The following is a 24,587-nucleotide window of genomic DNA, read 5'->3' as shown; positions in this document are numbered from 1 at the left end:
ACAGCATTATAAACTACAGTCACCATGTTGTGCACTACATCCCCATGACATACTTATTTTATAATGGAAGCTTGTACCTTTTGACCTACTTCACCCATTTCACACACCTCCTGCCTTCGCAACCATCAGTCTGTTCTCTGTAACTATGAGCTTGTTTTTTGTTTGCTTGTATAAATGAAATCATATGGTATTTTTCTCTGTCTGACTTATTTCACTTAGCATAATACCCTCAAGGTCCATCCATGTTGTCACAAATGGATAAAATTTCATTATTTTTTATGGCTGAATAATATTCCATTATATATATAACATTTTCTTTATCCATTCATCCATTGATGGACACTTAGGTTGTTTCCATATTTTGGCTATTGTAAATAATGGTCCAATTAACTTGGGGGTATATATATCTTTTCGAGTTAGTGTTTTCATTTTCTTCAGATAAATACTCAGAAGTAGAATTTCTGGATCATATGGTAGTTTTATTTTTAATTTTTTTAGGAACCTCCATACGCTTTTCCATAGTGGTTGCACTAGTTTACATTCCCCCCAACAGTACACAAAATTCCCTTTTCTCCACACCTTCACCAACACTTATTTCTTGTCTTTTTGAGAATAGCCATTCTAAAAAATGTGAGATTATATCTCATTATGGTCTTGATTTGCAATTCCCTGATGATTAGTGATGCTGAGCAACTTTTCATGTGCCCATTGGCCATCTGTATGTCTTCTTTAGAAAAATGTGTATCCAGGTCATCTGCCCATTTTTAAATTAGATTGATTTTTGTTTGTTTGTTTTTTGCCAGTAAGTTGTATGAGTTCTCTATATATTTTGGATATTAACCCCTTATCAGATATATGTGTTGCAAATATTTTCTCCCATTTAGTAGGTTGCCTTTTCATTTTGTGCAGAAGAGTTTCCTACAATTCATATGACAAATTTTTTAATTATAAGATGAAGGGGAGTGGCATTAGATTGATTTTATTTAACTCTATACTTTATCACTTACCAGTTTAATGCTAACTAGCTGCAGAATCTTAAGTCAGTCATTTAACACATGTGTACCTCAACGTCCTCATCTATAGAGTGGGGATAATCTCTCTCTCCTAGTGTTTTGTTTTTAAGGCTATTTTTGTAGAATTTGTGGTGATTATTATCTAATAGTTCCTATAGCACTATGAATATTGTAAAATTGTTTTCCATTTTACAGATGAGTTTATATAAGCACAATTTGGGTTGCTTACACAAGATATCCAAGTTCATGGATTTTAAATCATAGATTTAAATTAAATCTACATAAAACCAACCACATACCCCTCCTGATATCCTAAAACTCCCTAGGATTTCCTATCCCCAACTCAAAACTCACTGCTTTCTGGCTTAGTCTTATTATTTTGCACCTGAAGTCAACCTTAAATTCCCAGATGAGAAAGCAAAAACTGAGAGCTATCTTAGTGCCTACATTTGGTTCCTTTATAAGTCATTAACACACTCTGGGACTAATGATTAGCTATGGACGGCAGTTATTTTAGATTATAGCCATTAATTAATTGTATGATTGAATTCTACCAAGGAAAAATTTCTTTTTTAAAGTCCCCAATTTAATCAAATAAAATCTGCCTTTATTTTCCATCAGCCATAACAAGAACAGTTCTGGAAATATTGATCTGTATTCTTTCTCACATGTGACTGTCCCTATAGTTAATGTGGAACTTCCACATTTTCCTCCTCTAATTTTCAAGGTTTTGAATTTAGGATCAACTGTTAAACCTAAACTGAGCTGAAATATCTCCAAATACCTTCCATTGAATTTAAAATAAAATCTGAACTTCTCACAATATCCTACAAGACAATATATGATCTTGTTCTCGCCTATCTTTCTTACCTCATATCTAATATTATTTCTAGTCACAGTGGCTTTTTTTAAGTTCCTTGAACAGGATGAGCTTATTTATGTCTCAGGTCATTTCCCTTTGCTATTCACTCTGCTTGAAACACTCTTCTCCCAGCTTTCCACCTGGATTGCTTCTTCCTCACCTTTCAGATCTCAATCCACCTTTTCAGAGAGCACTTACCTGATCATGCTACTTAAAGCAGCCTCTCCTTTCCCTAAATAGTCACTCTCCATAACATCACCTGTTTAGCTCCTTCCTAGATAGCATTTGCCACTGACTGAAATTATTTTACTTATTTGTTTACTTGTTTATTTTGTCTATACCTTTTTACACAAACTAGTATGCTTTTGGCTGCAATTAATAGAAACCCCCAACTCGCTTATTGGAAATTTATTATCTCACATAACTACAAGTCCAGCAATAGGGAAGTGTCCGGGCAAGGGAGAATGAGTAGTTTAAAAACTACATTCAAGAACCCCAATTCTTTCAGTCTCTCTGTTCTACCATCCTTATTGTCTAGCTTCATTCTCCTCTGCCTTCCCTCATAGTTGCAAAACGGTTGTGGTCTTCCAGGTGTCTCATCCAGGCACAACAATGGCCAAAGGGAAAAGATGCTATTTCTTCCTGCATCTCTTCTAAAAATGCTAGGAAATCCTACCCCACAGTCCCCATTAGATTTCCTCTGATTTCTCATTAGTCGGTATTGGTAATTTGCATGGAGATGGTTTAGACCAATTACTCATAATGAAAAAGTTGTTCAAAGTCAACCATCATAACCACATAAATGATCACTAGAGCTTCAGGATGGTGTCTATCTTGTTCACGACTGTATTTCCAAAGCCTAGCATGGTACTTGGCATGCAATAAGTGCTCAGTTGAGTCCATTTAAAGAAAGAGGAGAGAAAACTGACATTTGTTGAGTGCCTACTAAGTGCCAGACACACATGATCTTCATTATAATTGACTTCTCTCAACAATTGTATAAAAAGAGTATTATTTCCCTTTTATACAAAAGAAACTAATGCCTAAGAGATTAAGAAATTTGACCAAGATCACAAATCTGGTGAATCACAGGACTAGGATTTGAAACTATCGGTGTCTGGATCTAAAGACCATGCATTTCCTACTACAAGCTAATTAACAAAATGCATTCTTTCCCTTTCAGACACAACTGCAAAAATCTGTGTAGATTCCATGTGAAGAACAGCTAAAGAAAATCTGGTTACGTTCATGCTCAGCCTATAATAGTTATCAGGAAACCAGCAACAGTCTTTCACTGATATTACTGAAATTGTATCCCCCACCCTACCACTTGTTTGTTTTCTAAACATATAGTGAAAATTAGGTGGCTGTGTGCTATGGGAAAATCAGGCAAAGGACAAACTGACAAAGATTTTTTTTTTCCTCAGTAATACTAAAGTGAGTTCAGAGAAGTGTTTGGTGAAGTGTCTCTTGTAGAATACTAAGTGAAAGGGAAGCTGACATAGCCTTAAAATCCTGAGTAAAACCCTGGTGTCTTGAAAGCTAAACTGGGAAATCTGGAGCATAATAGATATATGGGGCCGAATAGATATATGTCGACTGAATGTACGCATGTGTCAATCATTCAATCCACAATAAGGGAAAAGATTGTGCCAACAGGAAACGCACCAGCTACAAATAAATCAAAATTCCTGGCTTTCCGTGACTCCTCCCATCTTTCTATTGGCTTCAGATGGGGAGAAGAAAGAAGCCTTCAGTATTTAAATATTGCCAGTTCAGCGGTGAACTAGCACAGTGGTCACCGTGGGGATACAAGGAACTGGTAACGAGGACTGGCAGTCTTTGAAGGGACCTAAGCCCCCAACAAAGGGCGCATCTACTTCCTTATCTGCGCCGGAACCTCTTGGCAGGGTACGTGGGTTCCAGAGGGAACGATTTAGAAACAGGACTACTTCCTGCTGCTGAAGTAGGGCGGGGGGTGTGGGGGAAATAAGCTCGAGGAGCGGCATCCTCCTTGCGCTACCCGAGGCAGAGAAGAGGCCAGAGAGGAGGCGGCGGGCGGAGGAGGCAGAGGAGCCTACTGCAGAGAAGAAAGTGTCGGAGCCGGTAGGTTAGCAGCCTTAGAGCAGGGGACAGTGGACAGCACCCAGGACTCGCTTTGCAAATCTGTGGTCCCAAGTTGCCGAGCTGCCCATTGGGTAGGGGCCGTGCGTCTCCCGCCGCCTGTCAGTCGGCACCAGGAAGGGACTGTTGGGGGACTGGGGCTGGGCCTTGCGGGGCACCAGACTGCGCTCGAGCTGGCTGACAGCCCTTCCCCGGAGCCAGGGGAGCCGCTGGGCCGTTCTGCCTGAGGGCGTGAGGTTCCGCACCCTGGACAACTTCCCTAGACGGGTTGGAATTTGCGGGGAAGGAAGTGGATATCGTGAGTCCCACTTAACCCTCGGGACCTAGCGAAATCTTGCCAAGTGGGTGGTGGACATTGTTTCGGGAATTGAGGGAAGGGCTTGTAAAGAGAATGTTAGTCTGGAGCCATAGTTTCTCTACCCTGTTCTATCTGCCCGGGCTATCGAAAGTGGAGTTGTTTGTTCTTAAAGGCAAGTGACTGCTCCTACTCCTGTCCCTTCGGGACAACTTAACAGCTTTCAGATCCGTTGTTAAACCAGCGTGTTCCCTATCCGATCTATCATGTTAGTACTGCTATGGGTATCTGGTGAATACTCTGTAGATATACTTGATAGGTCAAAGTTAAATGTCTTCAAAGCACTTTTTGAAGAGAGACAAGACCAACCTAGCAGCCGGGACTATTTAGCGCACTTACCCTCACATTCACATAGAATCTTTTTAGCATTCAGAGTAAAGATGGTCATCTTAAAGGTACTAGGTAAGGGTTATGATTGTGCATGTGCAAAAGGCCTGTCGTATAATAGGATATAAAGTTCTTTATCACTGAACGAAATTATTGTATAGAGATTGTTATCGGAAAGATCAGAAATAGTTTTTAAGTACTGCTTTTCTATTGTCTTAGGTTCGGCTTTAGAGTGTGGTGAAGGGTACTTTTCATGTTGCATGGAAGGAAAGCCAATGCGCAGGTAGGCATTTAGGAAGAAAACCTTCGGTTTCACTAAATGCAATTCACATAATAATCCAGGGCTTCATTTTAAAAATTTTTTAAACGTTTTCAAATCTTACCAAATTCTGCTTGTAACTAATGATTCTTGTTCTAAAATAAATCAAGAGTAGTATCAGGAATTAATAGCTTTTTAAATAGAGTAAGATATAAAACTTAAATTGCTAAAGAGTGCTGTGCGTTTTATATAGTTAACACTTCAGTTTTCCTTTTTGCATGGTAATTTTTTGTGGTAATCACTAAGTGTACTGTGATACTGTATGGGTTTATTATAGTCTTCAACCATCGAATGTAGAGGGTTCTGTTGCCATATAAGACTAATGATTGCTTATAATACGCTGTACTGAATGTCTAATTATGGTTTTGGTTATTTCATTGATGTTCATTAATACATTTGTTCTATTAATTAAAATAGCTGCATTGCAGGGAAGTTTGGTCGAGGACTAAAAAAGTTATTGGCCATAACTTAGTCCATAGAAAAATACAACAGTGTGTGGGAAAACATAGACAATTCTCCTAACCCTAGAATTTAGAAATTTGGTAATGCTTTTTCTCAATCTGTTCCAACAGATAGGACTCAAATCCTTATTGAAAATCAGCCCACTTCTATTTCTTCATTTGTAAAACTCATTTTACATTTATTGAACTGTATTTAATCATTTTTGTTTAACATCAAAGATAAATAGCTCTGGTAGACCCTTTTAAGAGAAGAAGCATTTTGTGATGGGGGTATGACTTAGAACCAGGAGGAAGAACCAGAATATAAATGTTTTTTCCAAATCAGTTATTGATTTTTTTGATTGCCCTCGACCTGTTCACCTTCTTTGTGCCCCAGTTTACTTCTGTAATGTATCTGACCAGGATATTGGGAATTAATGAATGCTTGCAAGTGCTTTGAGATCGCCAGATGAAAAGATGTTATGGGTATAACAAATACCATTATCTTATTTGTGTCTGACTCTAAAGTAGGAATAATATTTGACTGAAAGTACATGAAGAAATTAACAACACATATATTAAATGCTTCATCACTTCAACTTCTAACATGATTGCAAGAACCACTGATTGCTTCTCATCCTCAGCTGCCGTAAATGTCATATCTTATGTAATTGTTTAATATGAGCTTATTATTTTTCAAAAAGAGAAGGCACAGCATGAGAATGTTTTTGGTTTATCAGTAATTTCTGTATCAAATATTTGCTTAATCACTCATACCTACCCTTTTTTTTTTCTTGCTTTTTTTATATAATATTGCCAGTTGTTTAAACATATTGGAGAATTCTGATGCCATTAATTGTTAAGTTACAGTTCTTTTTTCATCACCATCACTTGGCCAGAGCCTGGCCTACCGCTGCTCTCTGGTTTTACTTTTACCTGCTACCTATGTTAAGTCTTGGTCACACCCTTTCCTTATTGGGCTGTCATTCTTGCTGCTGCAACCCAGAAAGCAGTCTCTGGAAAGTAATGTTGCGTTTATACTTACCAGCTATTGGAGAAGCTTTGAATGAGAAATAACTGTTTATATTGAGATTATTTGAATACATGTTTGTTCTCACTACTAGAGTGTGAGCTCTTTTTTTTTTTTGAGTGTGAGCTCCTTGAGTGTCATATGTCTTCTGTATCTTTGTATCCCTGGCACCTAATGATCACTGAATAATTGCTTGAATGACTGAACAGCTGAACCGTATCTACAGACTTTTCCCATGAGGGGGGAAAAACTATGAACAAGAAAAGATTGAAAATTGCTGTTAGGGTATTCCAATGCTTAATCATAAAGCTTTATGAAACTGATTGGCATTTTATTAGTAAAGCTTCATTGCATTCATTTATTTAACTACCTATTATGGGTAAATGCTACAAAATTTAAAAGATAAGATATTCAATGAAAAGTAAGTCTCCCAATGCTGACCCTAGCTCCCAATTTTCCTCTCCAGAGGAACCACTTGAAAGCAGTTTCTTATGCATTTTTCAGTATTGTAATGCATATACAAGCATATATAGAATATCTCCCCTTTTAAAAAAACACTAATGTTCACACATCATGCGCAGTCTTCTGTATCTTTCTTTTTTCACTTCACACATTATCTTGTAGATATGACAAATACATAGACCCACCTTATTCTTTTTAATAGTTACATAGTATTTTATTATCTGTAAGTACCATAGTTAACCAGTCCCTTTGAGAGATGTTTATTTCAAACGGTTTGCTGTTACAAGCAATTCTGCAGTGAATATCCTTGTATGTAGTTTTTGCCCAGTTGTGTAAGTATAGGATAAATTCTTAGATGTAAAATTGCCCAAAGAGTATGTGCATTTCAAGATTTTGGTTAATATTAACATATTCCTCTCCTTAGAGATTATATCAGTCTGAAGTCTCACCAACAGTGTGCCCGTCTCCCAAGATACTATTTTTTAATCACTGATTTAATTTAGAGATACTAAAACATTTTGCAATGTAATTCTTCCATCTTTTCTTAAATATACAAATAGGAAACTGAGCCTGATTTTATTAGGAATTGGTTTATTCACTCACCAAACATTTATATAGTACTTGTTCTATGCCTGTATACTGTAGGTATACAGATGAAGTGATGGAAAGACATGTAAACAGGTACCATAATACGACATGAACAGGACTTTATTTTTTTTGGCTGCATTGGGTCTTTGTTGCTGCACGTGGGCTTTCTCTAGTTGCGGCAAGCGGGGGCTACTCTTCATTGTGGTGCGCGGGCTTCTCATTGCGGTGGCTTCTCTTGTTGCGGAGCACAGGCTGTAGGCGAGTGGGCTTCAGTAGTTGTGGCTTGCGGGCTCTAGAGCACAGGCTCACTAGTGTGGCACACGGGCTTAGTTGCTCCGCAGCATGTGGGATCTTCCCAGACCAGGAGATCGAAACCGTGTCCTCTGCATTGGCAGGCGGATTCTTAACCACTGTGCCACCAGGGAAGTCCCATGAACAGCATTTTAGTAGAGATGTAAACCTGTGCTCTGTGGAGATGAGGAAAGCTCACCTTCACAGAGATGGTGATATTTGAGCTGGATCTTTTAGAAAGGATAAGAATTTGCTTTAAAGAATGTACTTTAAAGGATAAGAATTAAAGAAGGGAGATAATAAAGACACCATAAACAGAAGGAACAGCTGTGCCAAAAACAAAAACGAAAACACAAAAAGACACCAAGACCTGGAAGTGTATAACATGTATGGAATGGTAAGTATATCTGGAGTGCAGAGTATATGAGGGAGGAAGAAGGGGAAACAAGGGGGGAAAATCATGGAAAATGAGGCTATAACCATGGGAAAGAGTTCAACTTTACCCTTTAGGTATTTAAGAGGCAGTGGATGTTGTTATACAAATCAGATTTGGTTTTTGGGCTGATATTTAAGAAGATAGGATGTAGACCAGAAAGAGGGAAAAAATAATGGCAAAAAATACTAATTTAAAGGAGTTGTAGTAGTTTAGATGAAAGCTGATGAGGCCCTGAAGTAGATCAATGGCAGTGGGGATTGAGAGAAGAGGATGGAATTAAGAGTTTAATAGTAAAATCAAAAGGATTTGGTGAATATAGAGTGAGGAAAAGGTAACGATATAAATGACTCCAAAGATCTTAGCTTGGGAAACTAGGTGCTGCCGTAATGAGATCAAAAATACAGGAAGAGGGACTTCCCTGGTGGTGCAGTGATTGAGGGTCCGCCTGCCGATGCAGGGGACGCGGGTTCATGCCCCAGTCATGGAGGATCCCACATGCTGCGGAGCGGCTGGGCCCGTAGGCCATGGCCGCTGAGCCTGCGCTTCCGGAGCCTGTGTTCCGCAACGGGAGAGGACACAACAGTGAGAGGCCCACGTACCACAAAAAAAAAAAAAAAATACAGGAAGAGGAACAGGTTTTACTAAGCCAAGAATAGATTCTCTTTTGTATTCTTTAAGATTATTATGTCTAGGAAACAGCCAGGTAGAGATAGCCAGCATGTAATTGGACTATGGATCTGGGGCAGAAGAATAGTTTGGGCTGGAGAGAAAAAAACAATTGTGAGTCATCAGTATGCAGAAGATTCTTGAAGTTGTAGGTGTGAATGAGGGTAGAACAGAAAAGGAAGATGCCAAAAGCAAAATCCTAGGGAGTACCAGGGGTGTTTAAGGTGGGGCCTAAGATGAAAACCCACTGAAGATTCATAAATGGGTAAGAAGCTTTAGGTTCTTTGGGTTTTGTTTTATTTAATTGTATCTAGAGATTTTATTGATAACGTTCACTCACGGTGAAGATCACAGATGAGCTCCTTGAGTTCAACATCAAAAGACAAATCCCATTCAGATCTCTTGTCTCTACTTAGTCTAAAATGTATGCTTTAAAATAGTAGTATAAGGAGACTTCCCTAGTGGTGCAGTGGTTAAGAATCCACGTGCCAATGCAGGGGACACGGGTTCGATTCCTGGTCTGGGAAGATCTCACATGCCGCAGAGCAGCTAAGCCTGTGTGCCACAACTACTGAGCCCGCATGCTGCAACTACTGAAGCCCGTGTGCCTAGAGCCCATGCTCTGCAACAAGAGAAGCCACTGCAATGGGAAGCCCACACGCCGCAACTAGAGAAAGCCCGTGTGCAGCAATGAAGACCCAACTCAGCCAAAATATAAATTAATTAATTTAAAAAAATAATAATATAAGATACACCTGCTTGATTTGGCTCTTTCTTGGTGTGCCATGCCAAGTTGGCTTACTCAACACCTTTCTTTCCTCCTACTATGTAGACACAAGAAAAAATATTATACTTGATATGTTTAATATTCTTTGCATTTGGGGTTGGCTATGTAACACAGTGCTGCCAATGAAATGTCAGTGGAAGTTGCTGAGAGGTATCCTAGGAAGACTTGCTTTCCTGACATAGAGGGAGACCAGCTTGTTTGCATGGCCAATTGCCCTTTCTCCATCTTACCTTGGTTGCTGGGCCAAGGCACCCAATGCTGACCCTCATTTCATCCAATAAACAGTGATGCCTTAAGGCTGAAGTATTCATGACCTACTTTCAGATTAAGGAATTAACTGCCTGGCTTTCTGGTGTGGTAGGGAATGTACTGCCTAGTGGATGCTCTTCTAATAAGCCTCACTGGCACCTTGAGATGTTATTTCTGTTTTAAGGATTTGTATGCTCAAATCTCTAGCTCTCCCTATTCGTGTGTGCTTAGGACTTTAAATGAGGGTCAACTCAGCTGAATCTTTTAAGAGCAGGCTGTTAATTTCCAAATTAAAACAAATGTTTGAAGTATAAAGGGAGAGATGCTCATTTGGTAGATAAGGAGCACAATTCCAAGCTAAGGAAAGATTCTGCAGGTCTTTGGACTAAGAGATAAAACTTGATTATGAATGCTTTAGAAGGCTATGTTTTTCTAAACTTTTTATTGTGTTTGATTTCAAATTATCATAGCCACTTATAGAATATGACTCTTTCCTCAATTAAGACTATTACTTTTGAAGTAGATCTGAGGAACGAGTGCCATGATAGCTGTGAAATTTAAGTTGACTCAAATATTTGGGGTATGTGGAAATGCTGTTATTAAATGTACTTAGGGAGGTACTAAAGTTGTAGCATTCCTTTAGCAAACATGAAGAATATTTAAGATATTTTATTTGTTCTTTGGTTTATGTTTCCTACATGCACATGACTTGATTCTTCTATCATTCGAGATATCAGTATTCATGGGAATGACCCATGCATTTATCTAGCCTGCATTTCCTTGACCTCCTAAATTCTTGGGACTTTTACCTTCACTCACTTCAAAAATTCATCCCTACTATCACTCAGAAAATCTCTCTCCGAAATCATTTTAAGTCCTGATAACTTGTTTTCTGACCATAACCTCTTGAATGCCCATTCCAGCTGTTCTTTGACCTAATCATAATCAACACACTTTTGTCTCTTGTGTTTTTACAGTTTACTCCTGCAACCACTTTAACCATTTTCTAGCCACCACTCACTGAACTCCCGAGTTTGTCCGTGGCATTTACCCATTCTAGATTAAGGCAGGCATTTATATTCTGTAATTTGGGCTGTTGATTACTGCTGGATAAAACCAGCCACAGGGAATTCATGCTACTGTATTCAGAGTCTTTAATATCATTTGGGCCAACAATGTCATCCAACAGTATTTCTATGAGTCCCTAATCAATGCTTACTCATTCCCCACAGTAGCTATTTCACATCCTTACCCATTCTTCTCATAATCCTCTTAACACTCCTTTCAGTGGCAGCAAGTGACCTGCTCCCCCAAATCCCAGCTTCACAGAAAACAGAGGCCATCAGGTATGAACTTCCTCAAGCTCCTGACACCTCCTTACCCAAAAATAAATGTATCTGTTTCCACACTATGTTTCCTCCCATGCCCTTACTCTGACCTCTTATGGTGAGCTCTCTCCCTTTTGTCTAAGATCCATTCTTCTGTATTTTGTTTCTAAATACCCCCACTTTTCAAGAATTTTGCTCCATCATTTATTCTCTCCCTCTTTACATATATTTTAAAACTTCTCCCTCCTTCTGGCTCTTTGCATCAATATATAATCATTTTCCAGTTATTACTCTCTTTAAACAGACATAGTAGTTTATGTCTCTTCACAGCCAAGCTTCTTTCTAGAAATACTGCATACTCACTGTCTCTCTCTTCATCTTCATTGACCACTGCCATTGAATACCTCAGGATTTTACTGAAAGTTTAGGGATAATGAAGGAGACCATAAAGGTTTGGCCATTCATTATTTTCTCACTGGCTGTTTCTCTCCTTAAATCACAACCTGCCACCAGTTTTAATCAGTCTCTGTTTCTTTTCCTTTCTAATTCTCTTTCTCGCCCTAAAACTTTCTCCCTTTGAAATTACTGTTACTTTATTATACTGAGTAGTTTAGTTCTCTTTGTTACAATCTTGCTGCCTCTAGAACAGAGGTTAAAAAACAAAATCCTCGTATATCTTATAGGTAGTTCATATAAGTGCATGGCATAGTTTCACATAAGAGAGAGTGGTGGGGTCTGTGGTGAACTAAGATTCCAAGCCCTCCTAATGATACTCAAATTCAATTTAAATTTCAAAACAAACCAAAAAATACTGCAGACGAAGTACATCTAATGGTTTTATCATCCCAAGGAGCCCTCACCTTGTGTTTTATAATTAAAAGGCCCAAATAGATGTTTTCTTAAAAGCACCATCTGTCTCTGAAATAAACATTGCCCTTTCCCACAGAATGTGAAAGAATAATTGAAAAAATTTTAATAGCAGCTTTTTCCTTCCAATTATATGTACAAATTCAAATGTAGTAATTAGTTTTTTGTGTTTTTTTTTTGGCTATGTTGGGTCTTCGTTGTGGCACGCCGGCTTCTCTCTAGTTGTGGCATGCAGGTTTTCTCTCTACTTGTGGTGTGCGTGCTCCAGGGCATGTGGGCTCTGTAGGTTGCAGCCCCCAGCCTCTCTTGTTGAGGCGTGAGAGCTCAGTAGTTGTGGCGCGCGGGCTTAGTTGCGCTGCGGCATGTGGAATCTTTTTCCCCGACCAGGGATCGAACCCGGGTCCCCTGCATTGGAAGGCGGATTCTTTACCACTGGACCAACTGTAGGGAAGTCCCTACAGTTTCTTAAAATGATTTCATACATAATGTCTGATTTTTTAGATTTATTGACATTTTGGTAAATGTGAATCCTTCTTGTTTTATTTCATTTTGTATGTTTGACAAGACTTCACTCTTACTTTTTTTCTTTCCTTTATAGCTACATTTTGAATCATTACTTTCTCCATGTTGTTATTTCCTTTCGACTTAGGTCAACATAGTCTCTTTGTAAAAACCAACAGTTTCCGCTAATAAAGAAATTTTATTTATTAGTCAAATTTATTAGCCAGTTATTAGTCAAACTTTAATTTGTGTTAAAATAACCTGCTTGCTAAATGCAGACTCTGTAACTACACCCCCAGAGATATTGATTCTCTAGCCCCCATTAAGAATCTGTGCTTTTACCAAGCACCCCCGCATAGCTGGTGTTAGAGAAACAGTATTTTAAAACTTAATGTAACAGCCTAACAGGAATTGGGCAATCAGCCATGAAGAAAGAGTATCTAGTCTTCTAACAACATTTTTACTCCATTTGAAAGAAAAGGCACAAATTCAAACCATAATTCTAAATCTATCAGTACCATATTTAGAAAATCTGATAATAATGGAGCAAGAACCTCTATGTACAGGAATAGTTGGCCAGTCAAAGCAAGGGCAATTTTTTCTGTGTTAATGTTGTTTAGTAAATTTAGAACATGTGGCTAATTTTACTGTTTCACTTTTTTTTTTTTTTTTTTTTTTGTGGTACGCGGGCCTCTCACTGTTGTGGCCTCTCCTGTTGCGGAGCATAGGCTCCAGACACGCAGGCTCAGCAGCCATGGCTCACGGGCCTAGCCGCTCCGTGGCATGTGGGATCTTCCCAGACCGGGGCACGAACCCGCATCCCCTGCATCGGCAGGCGGACTCTCAACCACTGTGCCACCAGGGAAGCCCTGTTTCACATTTTAACTACTGTGTTTTTGGTATCAGAAAGTTTGGGGCTGAAAGTAACAAAGTTTCTTGACTCAAACTGGCTTAATCGATATGGACATCTTTTATTTACATAACGAGAAGGCCATAGGTAGTATGAGCTCCAGGGCTGGTCGATGCATGGCCTCATAGTACCTCCTTGGACCCAAGTTCTCTCTGCGTCTCCAGTGTAGCCTCTTCACTATCAGCTTCATCCTGACCTAAAATTGCAAGAGAATTTGGGATTCATCCTTAAAGCTGGGGACATGGTCAGCTTCCCCTGAAGTACATGGCTGGTAGAACGAAATAAGATTTTGTTAAGGTTTGAGAGAGTTGATGGTAAAATATGCCATTAATAGACTTTATCTTGAAGTTATGTTTTTCATAAGCACTTAATAAATACAAAATCTGCTAAACTGATTGGCAGATTTTATACCCTTTTGGTTTTAGAAAGACTGATTCTTTCCTAGAATTGGCAGTCCTTCCCCCCCTCCTTTTTTTTTGAACATCTTTATTGGAGTATAATTGCTTTACAATGGTGTGTTAGTTTCTGCTTTATAACAAAGTGAATCAGCTATACATATACATATATCCCCATATCTCCTCCCTCTTGGTGCTGGGAAAACTGGACAGCTACATGTAAAAGAATGAGATTAGAACACTCCCTAACACCATACACAAAAATAAACTCCAAATGGATTAAAGACCTAAATGTAAGGCCAGACACTATAAAACTCTTAGAGGAAAACAGAGGAAGAACACTCTATGACATAAATTACAGCAAGATCCTTTTTGACCCACCTCCTAGAGAAATGAAAATAAAAACAAAAATAAACAAATGGGACCTAATGAAACTTAAAAGCTTTTGCACAGCAAAGGAAAACATAAACAAGATGAAAAGACAACCCTCAGAATGGGAGAAAATATTTGCAAATGAAGCAATTGGCAGTCCTTTTGTGGGAGAAGGCAAAAGCTCTATTTGGTCTCCTTAGTTTGTTAACTGTGGATGGAGTCCAGAATAATCCTTCCACTTAGCTCCTTCAGCCTTAAAACATGTAAATTAGTCTTGAAAATTAAGTTAAAGAAATTGAATTCAAATAACATTTTTATTATGTATATATTATATAATATATATATATATATTTGTAATGTCATTAGTTCACTATTGGGATAGAAAAGCAAATAATTTGAGATCCTCTGGTTTCTCCAGATGAATTTTCACTTGGACAATCAGGCTTGCTCCCCCAAGCCTTTAATTAAAAGCTTTCCTAATCAAAAAAAAAACAAAAAAAACAAAAACAAGAAAGCAAATGAACTTATTTACAAGATAGAAATTGACTCACAAACATAGAAAACAAACTTACAGTTACCAAAGCAGATAGTGGGGGGGGCAGTATAAATTAGGAGTTTAAGATTAACATATACACAGTATAAAATAGATGTACAATAAGGACATACTGTATAGCACAGGGAAATATATTCAATACCTTGTAATAACCTATAATGGGAAATAATCTGAAAAAGAACATATATATATATATATATATGTATACATATATGTATGTATAACCGAATCACTTTGCTCTGCACCTGAAACTAACAACATTGTAAATTAACCATACTTCAATTTTTAAAAAGTGGTTAAAAAAAATAGCTTTCCTAGGGTTTTTTCCTCTTGCTGGGGAGCAGTTCACACTTTAGTTTACCACCCCACCCCTCAAATCATTAGAGTACTTAATCCATCAGACTCCAAACAAAGAATTTGTGAATATAGATGTGACAAGGTATGAACACAACCTATTTCTGGGACACTTATTATAACTTCCCCTCAAAGATGCCCAGAAAAATGTATGGGGATGTACGGGGCAGGGGTGGGGGGGAAGGTAGAAAAAACGAACCATTTCTGCCAGTAGAACCCTTTGGATGTGATGAGACTGTTGGAGGATGTGGGCTTAGAGTTTTTGAAAGTAAACATTTACAAAAACAAATAGCAGAACCACAGAAGAAATAACTTAATGTATAGAATTAAATATAACGTCTAGAATTAAATTGCTAGAAATAAATACAACTTCTCAGAAGATTTAAAATGAGGCACCCCTTATCGTCTCGGTGATCCTTGTTCTTGCTCCTTCTCATTCTCCTAAAAGAGCAGCATAGTCCAGCCATGTGGCAGCATGCTTGCCTTTTCTCCCTTCTAAGAACAACAACCACGTAAACCAGATTGCCAGGATCATTTCTGCTTCAAATGCTCCATCTAGTTGACCAAAACAGTTCAGGATAAAGCACTGACTTTGGAGTCAGAGGACTTACATTCAGACAAATCCCAGCACTGTCATTTTCCTTGTGAGGTAAGTGTAATTATCCCCACAATTACAAATGATGAACTTGAGGATCAGAGACGTTAAGTAATTTGCCCAAGATTATACCTAATAAAGGATGCAGCTAAGGTTTGAATCTATGTTTGCCTGGCTACAAACTGGGCATTCTTTCAAGAGAACCAGACAAGAAGGTTTGGAGGGTATAGTTTATTTTGGCAGGAAGAAAAGCTGAATTTATTTGACAGCTATTTAATGAGCACTGGATCCACGTGTTGAAGGATAGCATTGAGTAAAAGAGAACAGAGGCCTTGTTTTTATGGAGCTTATGTTCTGGTTGGGAGAGAAAGCCAATACATTATATCAGGAGGTAATTATTCAAGAAGAAAAATTAAGCACGGTAAAGAGTATAGGGTAGTAAAAGTAAGAGATGCTGTTTCGTATAAGGTGGTCTGATAAGTTGACATTTGAACAGAGATCTGAAAGAAATAAGGGAATGAGCTCTGCAGATATTTGGGGAAGAACCTTTCAGGAAGGAGGATTAAGGCTCTGAAGCAAGAGAGGCCTTGGCGTGTCCCAGAAATAGCAAGGAAGTCTGTGTGACTAGAGAACCATGAGTAAGGGGAAAGTGAGAGACGAATTCAGAGAGTTAGCCAGGGGAGGAGTCATATAGAAGTTCGTAAACTCTATAGGCTTTGTTTTTTGCTACTGATATGAGTGTTTAAAGGATTTTGAGCAGAGGAAAGGTATAGTCTGACTTTTCTAAAGGATCATTTTGGTTGTTTAGAGAAGAGAATATAAATCAGCAAAGGTGGAAGCAAGCAGACCACTTATGAGGCTATTATCATATAAAGAAGTGTGAGGATAGCCTGAATTAGGGTGGGACTAGTGGAAAGGTAGAGAAATGGTTGGATTCTAGGTATTATTTGGAGGTAGAATGACAGAATTTGCTGATGGATTGGGTTTGAGGGTATGTGGAAGGGAAGGGGCTCCAAGATTTTTGGCCTGGGACGTCCCTAGCGGCACAGTGGTTAAGAATCTGCCTGTCAATGCAGGGGACACAGGTTCGAGCCCTGGTCCAGGAAGATCCCACATGCTGCAGAGCAACTAAGCCTGCAAACCACAACTACTAAGACCGCGAGCCACAACTATTGAAGCCCGCGTGCCTAGAGCCTGTGCTCCACAACAAAGAGTAGCCCCTGCTCGACACAACTAGTGAAAGCCTATGTGCTTTAGCCATTCACATATGGGTGATGGGAACCATGAGATTAAATGCACTTCCCCAAGAATGTGTATAGAGAGCAGAGAAAACAGAACTTTTGAGAATGACCACATTTAAGAGAATTCCTTCCAAGTTTGCAAACCAGACAGTTGATAAGCATAGAGAAATTACCAATTATTGAAAGTCAGAATCTATACAATCTAATACAATCATAAGTGTTTTTATTTGCATACTGTGTTATTTTTAAAAAGTAGATATGTAGAAATTAGCTTTCATATTGTACTTAGGTGAAATAAAAAATTGTTTATGTCTGAGTTCAACAGTACCATCTTTGTGTACATAATTAAGGTCACAACAAAAACTCTTTAATTTCAACATACAATGTCAGTATTATAATGGAAAAATTTTAAATGGTCTTGTCTTTAATGGTGTACCACTGTTAACCACGTGATGTATTATTTCAGCATCTACTACAAACAAGAGACCATTAAGTACTGTGGCTGAAAGCTTTTTTGCTTGTTTACATGGGTGGTAACAATTATCCTTTAACTCAGTTTTGCTCAGTTTTATGTTTCAGTTTTAAATTGTCAAGCATAAACAGTGCTGTTTCTACCAGATGTCAGGAATTATGAACAGTTTGTACTATAGAATACAGTTACCTGTAGGCTGAGGCCAAGCGTAGAAATATTGAATTTATAAGTACTTGGGAAAAACAGGTTGCTGCTGAAGAAAGGAAGAGCTAAGTGTAGTTTCTTCTTCCTAAAATGTCCTTTTATATTCTCCTCTCCTTCCCAGGGGATTCTGTCAACACTCTAGTGTTTTATTATACTGTAGGTCTTGTCAGTGCTACAGCTTTAGGGGTAGTAAACTGATACTGTCTCTTGCAGGCCAGTATTAGACTATCTCAGTACAGTCATAGATGATTAGTTTCTGAGACTCACATGAGTCAGAAGACTACTTAGTAAGTAGAGAATCAGAAACAGAAGTATGACGATCTGAAGCATGTGTGTAGGATATTTCACCTAAGCTCTGGAAAAATGCAATGTAATATTCCTACTTCACACACAAAAAAATACATACCCTTGTAATAACCTGATAGCTTATGCCAGGTCTATGTTCCAGTATAAACAAATAACTATAGATTTTGCCTTTCTGAACCACATTTTTTATCCTGGTTGCCCCCTTTCGGCTATTCATGTGTCTCTCCTTCTAGATAATTAGGTTCCCTGATTACCTCTTCATATTTCTTTGAATTTTCCTCAGTCCATAGCAAAATGCTCTGTAAAATATAAGAACTAGTAAATATTTGTTAAAAGCATAGTTATCATCTTAATTGAGGGGCATAGATTCTCTTTTTTTCTCCATGTTGATAGATACAGTGTGATGATTATGAAAATCCAAATGTCTTAGTTCTAATTATTTGTCAATAATTTAAGTTTGTGGCATTTACCTAGTAAGTTAGCACCTGAATTTCTACATACAATATACATGTGAAATGCAGGAATTAGCTTCTAAAAATATTGCCATCTTCTCTTCTCTCTCCCACCCCCATCTCTGTAGGTGTACCAACATTCGACCAGGAGAGACTGGAATGGATGTAACAAGCCGCTGCACCCTTGGAGACCCCAACAAACTGCCAGAAGGGGTTCCCCAACCTGCCCGCATGCCCTATATCTCAGACAAGCACCCTCGACAAACCTTGGAAGTGATTAACCTTCTGAGAAAGCACCGGGAGCTGTGTGATGTGGTGCTAGTTGTGGGCGCTAAGAAGATATATGCCCATCGAGTCATTTTGTCAGCCTGTAGTCCCTACTTCCGAGCTATGTTTACAGGAGAATTGGCAGAGAGCCGTCAGACGGAAGTTGTGATCCGAGACATAGATGAGAGGGCTATGGAACTACTGATAGACTTTGCATATACCTCCCAGATAACTGTGGAAGAGGGCAATGTTCAGACCCTTCTGCCAGCTGCTTGCCTCCTTCAGCTGGCAGAAATACAGGAAGCCTGTTGTGAATTCTTAAAGAGACAATTAGATCCTTCTAACTGCCTGGGCATTCGGGCTTTTGCTGACACACATTCATGTCGTGAGTTGCTAAGGATAGCAGACAAGTTCACTCAACATAACTTTCAAGAGGTGAGTTGTACTTGGTGGTTTGATGCATTCACAGTGTATTTGTCAGAAGAACAATATGGGTTCACCATTCTGCTAACACATACCTGTTTAGGTATTTACTGCTAATTCTAACTCATAATATCAAAGAAATGTTACAAATTCTAAGCCTGGTTTTTATTTTATAGGACAATTTTGTGTTCTTTTAGCAAAAACTAAAGTTTTCAGGGATTGATTTCCCTAGACATATTCATAAAAGGCTAATTTATAAGCCAGAATACAGTTTATTACTGATAGGATAGTTGGTATTGGTCGTTTTTATAAAGCACTTCCTTCCTGATTATATGAGTGTTCAGCAGAATAAACTGTAGATCAGAGATTGTTTGAACTAATAATCAGAAAAATGAATTGGATGTTATTAGAAGGAGTTTTTTATTAAACCTGTTATTTTTCATTTATTCATTCATTTAATAAGTATTTGTAAAGCTACTATACTTCAGCCACTGTGCTTGGGAACAGAGGCTACAGTAATGAACAAGATGCCTAGAGTGTCTGTTCTAGTGGAAATTATAATCTAGCAGGGAAGATAGCCATTGAATTCATAATTACAGTTAATGGGTGCTACAGAGAAGAAGCCCTGGATGATTTAACAGTGTATTACAGAGAGATTTAACAGTGTATTACAGAGAGATTTAACTTTGTTTCTGGAACGCTTCATACAAAATTCTGAAACATGAAGAAGCATAACAAGTTCAAGGAACTGAAAGAAACCCAGTGAGATCCAGAGGGCAAAAGGGAGGATGTAACACAATGATTTTATAGAAAGAATAGAGCCAGATCACAATGGAGCTAATAGACCATGTTAAGAATTTGAAATTTAATCTTAAGACCAATAGAAAACCATTAAAAGGGCTTCCCTGGTGGTGCAGTGGTTAAGAATCCACCTGCCAATGCAGGAGACATAGGTTCGAGCCCTGGTCTGGGAAGATCCCACATGCTGTGGAGCAACTATGCCTGTGCGCCACAACTACTGAGCCTGTGCTCTAGAGCCCTGAGCCACAACTACTGAAGCCTGCACGCCTAGAGCCCACGCTCTGCAACAAGAGAAGCCACAGCAGTGAGAAACCTGAACACCACATGAAGAGTAACGCCTGCTCGCCACAACTAGAGAAAGCCCACACACAGCAGTGAAGACCCAACATAGCCAAAAATAAATAAATAAATAAATTTATTTTTAAAAAGAAAAGAAAACCATTAAAGGGTTTTAAGCAAAGGAAAGACATGGTTCATTTTATTCTTTAGTACCACTCTTCTGTCCAACAGGATAACTTCCAATGGATCAAAGATTTAAAAAATACAAAGTGTAACCATGAAAATAGTAGCAGATGACATGAAGCAATTCCTTTATAATCTTGAAATGAAGAAGGCCTTTCTAATTGACTAACCCAGAAAGCATAGAAGAAAATATTGATAGATTTTACTATATAAAAATTAAAAATTTGTGCATGGTAAAACAAAATAATATCAAGACAAAAATCAAAGACAAACTGGGGGAAAATATTTTCAATTCATATTACAGATGATATATCCTTAATACATCAAGAGCTCCTATTGGTCAATAACCTAGACCAGTGACCTAACAGAAAAATGGGCAGTAAACAAGAAGTTCAGATTGCCCTTAAACATATGAAAATCTGCTCGTTTGTTCATAATAACTTAAAAACGAATTAAAACTATACCAAAGTACTATTTTTTATCTATCAGATTACAAATTTGTAATCTATCAGATTGCAAGTATCCAGAAGTTTGATTACACACCCTGTTGACAAGACCATGGAGAAATAGCTACACTGCTAGTGTAAGTATAAATTGATATAACCCCTCTGGAAGGAAACTGGGCAGTATATCAAAATTACACACTTTTTGTTCACACTCTTTGACTCGGCAATCTCATTTCTGGGAATCTGTACTAGAAATGGAGAGGGGAACAGTTTGAGGAGGTAAAATCATGGGTTCCATTTTAGATATGTTCAGTTTGAGATGCCTGTGAGATAGCTAAATGGAGATACTGAGCAGCTCACTGTTTATATGCATCTGTATCTTAGAAAAGAAGTTAGGCTGAGACTAAAATTTAGGAGTCATCAACATAGTAATGAAGTCATAATAATTAAACTATGGCTTAACCCTTTTTAGGCAGGATATAACCTTGAAGCCATAAAAGAAAATTGATATATTTGATTGTATATAAATTTAAAACTTTTTAATATTTTATATAAATATAAAACTTTTTTACAAAAATCACCATAAACAAGGTTAAAAAAATCAATGCCAATGAGATCACCTAGTAGGAAGAGAGAAGAGAAAAGCCCTAAAATTTTTCCAAATATTGAAGGATGATTAGCAAAAAAGCAACTGACAAAGGAAGCTGGGAATAACTAGCGTAGAGAAAGGAGGAAAACCAGCAACGTGGGGGTCATGAAATGCAAAGGAAGGGATTGGTTAAGGAGGATACACACACACACACACACACACACACACACACACACACACACACACATACATATAGTTGGCCTTCCATATTTGCTGGTTCTGCATTCACAGATTCAACCAACTGTGGATCAAAAATATGAAAAATTCCATAAAGTTCCCAAAGATAATGTTTGAATTTGTCAGGTGCTGGCAACTATTTACATAACATTTATATTGTATTAGGTATTATAAGTTAATCTAGAGATGATTTAAAGTATATGGGAGGATTGTGTAGATTATGCAAATACTGTGCCATTTTATATGAGTCTTGAGCATCCATGAATTTTGGTATCCTGGGGGCACAGGGGAGTGGGGTAGAGGGCAATCCTGGAACCAATCCTCCTCAGATACCAATGGATAACTATTTATGCTGGAACAGCCAGGTAGTTTCCAGAATTTAATATTAGAATCATTGGCTTTAAGAAATATTAAAGCAATACAGTTTGGAACTAAAAAAGGAACAGATCAGTGGCACTGAGAAGGGTCCAGAAGTAGATGTTTCAAGTCAGTGGAGGAAAGTAAAATTGTTTAATATGTGTCTTTAGTAAAACTGGTGATTTGGGGAAAAAATAAACTCTTTAAACAGATGGAATTCCCAACTGATAAATAAATTAAACCTAAAAAATTAAATTCTAAAAGTACTAGAAGAAAGCATTAGTAGGCTGGGGGTAAAAACGGCCTTTCTAAGCAGGGTATAACCCAGAAGCCATATAGAAAGATTAATAAATTTGATTGCATAAAAATTAAATATTGTTCAACCAAAAAAGTACCATAAACTAAATTAGGTAATGCCAAACTCAGAAAACCTATTTTGTTCATATGTGTCAGAAAAAACACTAATTCCCATAAGACTCATACAAATTCAATGAGAAAAACCATAAAAAATACATTAGAAAAATAGGCAAAGGATATGAATAAGCGATGTGTAAAAAAGATATTCAGGTATAAAATAAACATATGAAAGGATACTCACCATTACACATAACTAAAGAAACATACATCAAAACATTTCTTAACCTATCAGATTGGAAAAATAATTTTTAAGCTTTATTTGAAAAAAATTCCAATGTATAAAAAGTTGTAGGAAAAAGAAAACTTTCATGTTCCCTTTACCAAGGTTCACCAGTTGTTAACATTTTGACACATTTTCTTTATCATCTTGTCCTTATTATATAAATATTTTTCTTTCAACAATTTGAGAGTATACTGCATACATCATATTCCTTTACTCCTGAATGCTTCAATGTATATAATCCCTTATTGGTCATATCATTTGCAAATATTTTCTCCCATTCAGTATGTTGTCTTTTTGTTTTGTCGATGGTTTCCTTTGGCATGCAAAGGCTTTTAAGTGTAATTAGGTCCCATGTGTTTATTTTTGCTTTTATTTCCTTTCCTTTAGGAGACGCATCCAAAACAATATTGCTGCGATTGTGTCAAAGAGTGTTCTGCCTGTGTTTTCCTCTAGGAGTTTCATAGTATCTGGTCTTACATTTAGGTCTTTAATCATTTTGAGGGGTTTTTAAAAATTTATTTTCAAAAGCAGCCAGTTTAATTCATAGTAGTATTCATAGAACTTTTGTGGGGGTGGTGGTTTATTTTTTAAATTTTTATTGAAATATAGTTGACTTACAATGTTGTGTTAGTTTCAGATGTACAGTAAAATGATTCAGTTATTCTTTTTTACATTCTCTTCCATTGTAAGTTATTACAAGATATTGAGTATAGTTTCCTGTGCTAGACAGTAGGTCCTTGTTGGTTATCTATTTTATATATAGTAGTATGTATATTTGAATCCCAAACTCCTAATTCTTTTGAGTTTATTTTTCAGAGAATGTTCTAATTCTCTTTTATGTAGCTGTCCAGTCTTCCCAGCACCACTTATTGAAGAGACTGTCCTTTCTCCATTGTATATTCTTGCCTCCTTTGTTGTAGATTAATTGACTATAAGGGCGTGGGTTTATATCTGGCCTTTCTGTCCTGTCCCATTGATATATGTGTCTGTTTTTGTGCAAGTATCATACTGTTTTGATTACTGTAGCTCTGTAGGATAATCTGAAGTTAGGGAGCATGATTCCTCCAGCTCTGTTCTTTTTTCTCCAGATTGTTTTGGCTATTCGGGGTCTTTTGTGTTCCCATACAAATTTTTAAATTATTTGTTCTAGTTCTGTGAAAAATGCCATTGGTCATTTGATAGGGGTCGCATTGACTCTGTAGATTACCTTGGGTAGTGTGGTAATTTTAACAATATTGATTCTTCCAATCCAAGAACACAGTATATCTTTCCATCTGTTTGTGTTGTGTTCAGTTTCTTTCATCAGCGTCTTACAGTTTGCAGAGTACAGATCTTTTGCCTTCTCAGGTAGGTTTATTACTAGGTATTTTATTCTTTTCAATGTGATGATAAATGGGATTGTTTCCTTAATTCCTCCTTCTGATACTTCATATTAGTGGACAGAAATGCAACAGATTTTTGTATATTAATTTTGTACCTGCAACTTTACCAAATTCTTTGGTGAGTTCTAGTAGTTTTCTGGAGGCATCTTTAGGATTTTCTATGTATAGTATTATGTCATCTGCAAACAATGACAGTTTTACTTCTTCTTTTCCAATTTGGGTTCCATTTATTTCTTTTTCTTCTCTGATTGCTGTGGCAAGGACTTCCAAAACTATGTTGAATAAAAGTGGTGAGAGACTTGGTGGCACAGTGGTTAAGAATCTGCCTGCCACTGCAGGGGACACGGTTTGATCCCTGGTCCAGGAAGATCCCACATGCCACAGAGCAACTAAGCCCACTACTAAGCAACTAAGTTGCACCACAACTACTGAGCCTGCGCTCTAGAGCCCACGTGCCACAACTACTGAAGCCCGCATGCCTAGA

At 37.7% G+C, this 24,587-nt stretch overlaps 1 protein-coding gene across 3 annotated transcripts in view; it reads left to right on the top strand.

Moving 5' to 3' along the window:
* Positions 1-3,860: 3,860 nt before the first annotated feature.
* Positions 3,861-24,587, top strand: part of KLHL20 (kelch like family member 20) — a 78,586-nt gene continuing 57,859 nt past the window's right edge. The window contains exons 1-3 of one of the 3 annotated variants that reach the window (XM_029229268.1): positions 3,889-3,981; positions 4,901-4,964; positions 18,628-19,201. In XM_029229268.1, the coding sequence (XP_029085101.1) occupies positions 4,942-4,964; positions 18,628-19,201 (597 nt within the window). In that variant the 5' untranslated portion in view covers positions 3,889-3,981; positions 4,901-4,941. Of the gene's footprint in view, positions 3,982-4,900; positions 4,965-11,237; positions 11,296-18,627; positions 19,202-24,587 lie in introns of those variants that run through there. The other 2 variants (XM_029229270.1, XM_029229269.1) reach the window with 2 other exon arrangements.

The sequence above is a fragment of the Monodon monoceros genome, unplaced genomic scaffold (genome assembly GCF_005190385.1).
Source record: "Monodon monoceros isolate NGI ecotype Baffin Bay Population unplaced genomic scaffold, NGI_Narwhal_1 Super_Scaffold_18, whole genome shotgun sequence".
Classification (NCBI taxonomy): domain Eukaryota; kingdom Metazoa; phylum Chordata; class Mammalia; order Artiodactyla; family Monodontidae; genus Monodon; species Monodon monoceros.
Note: the sequence above shows the minus strand (reverse complement) of the source record. Positions and strands in the feature narration are given on the sequence as shown.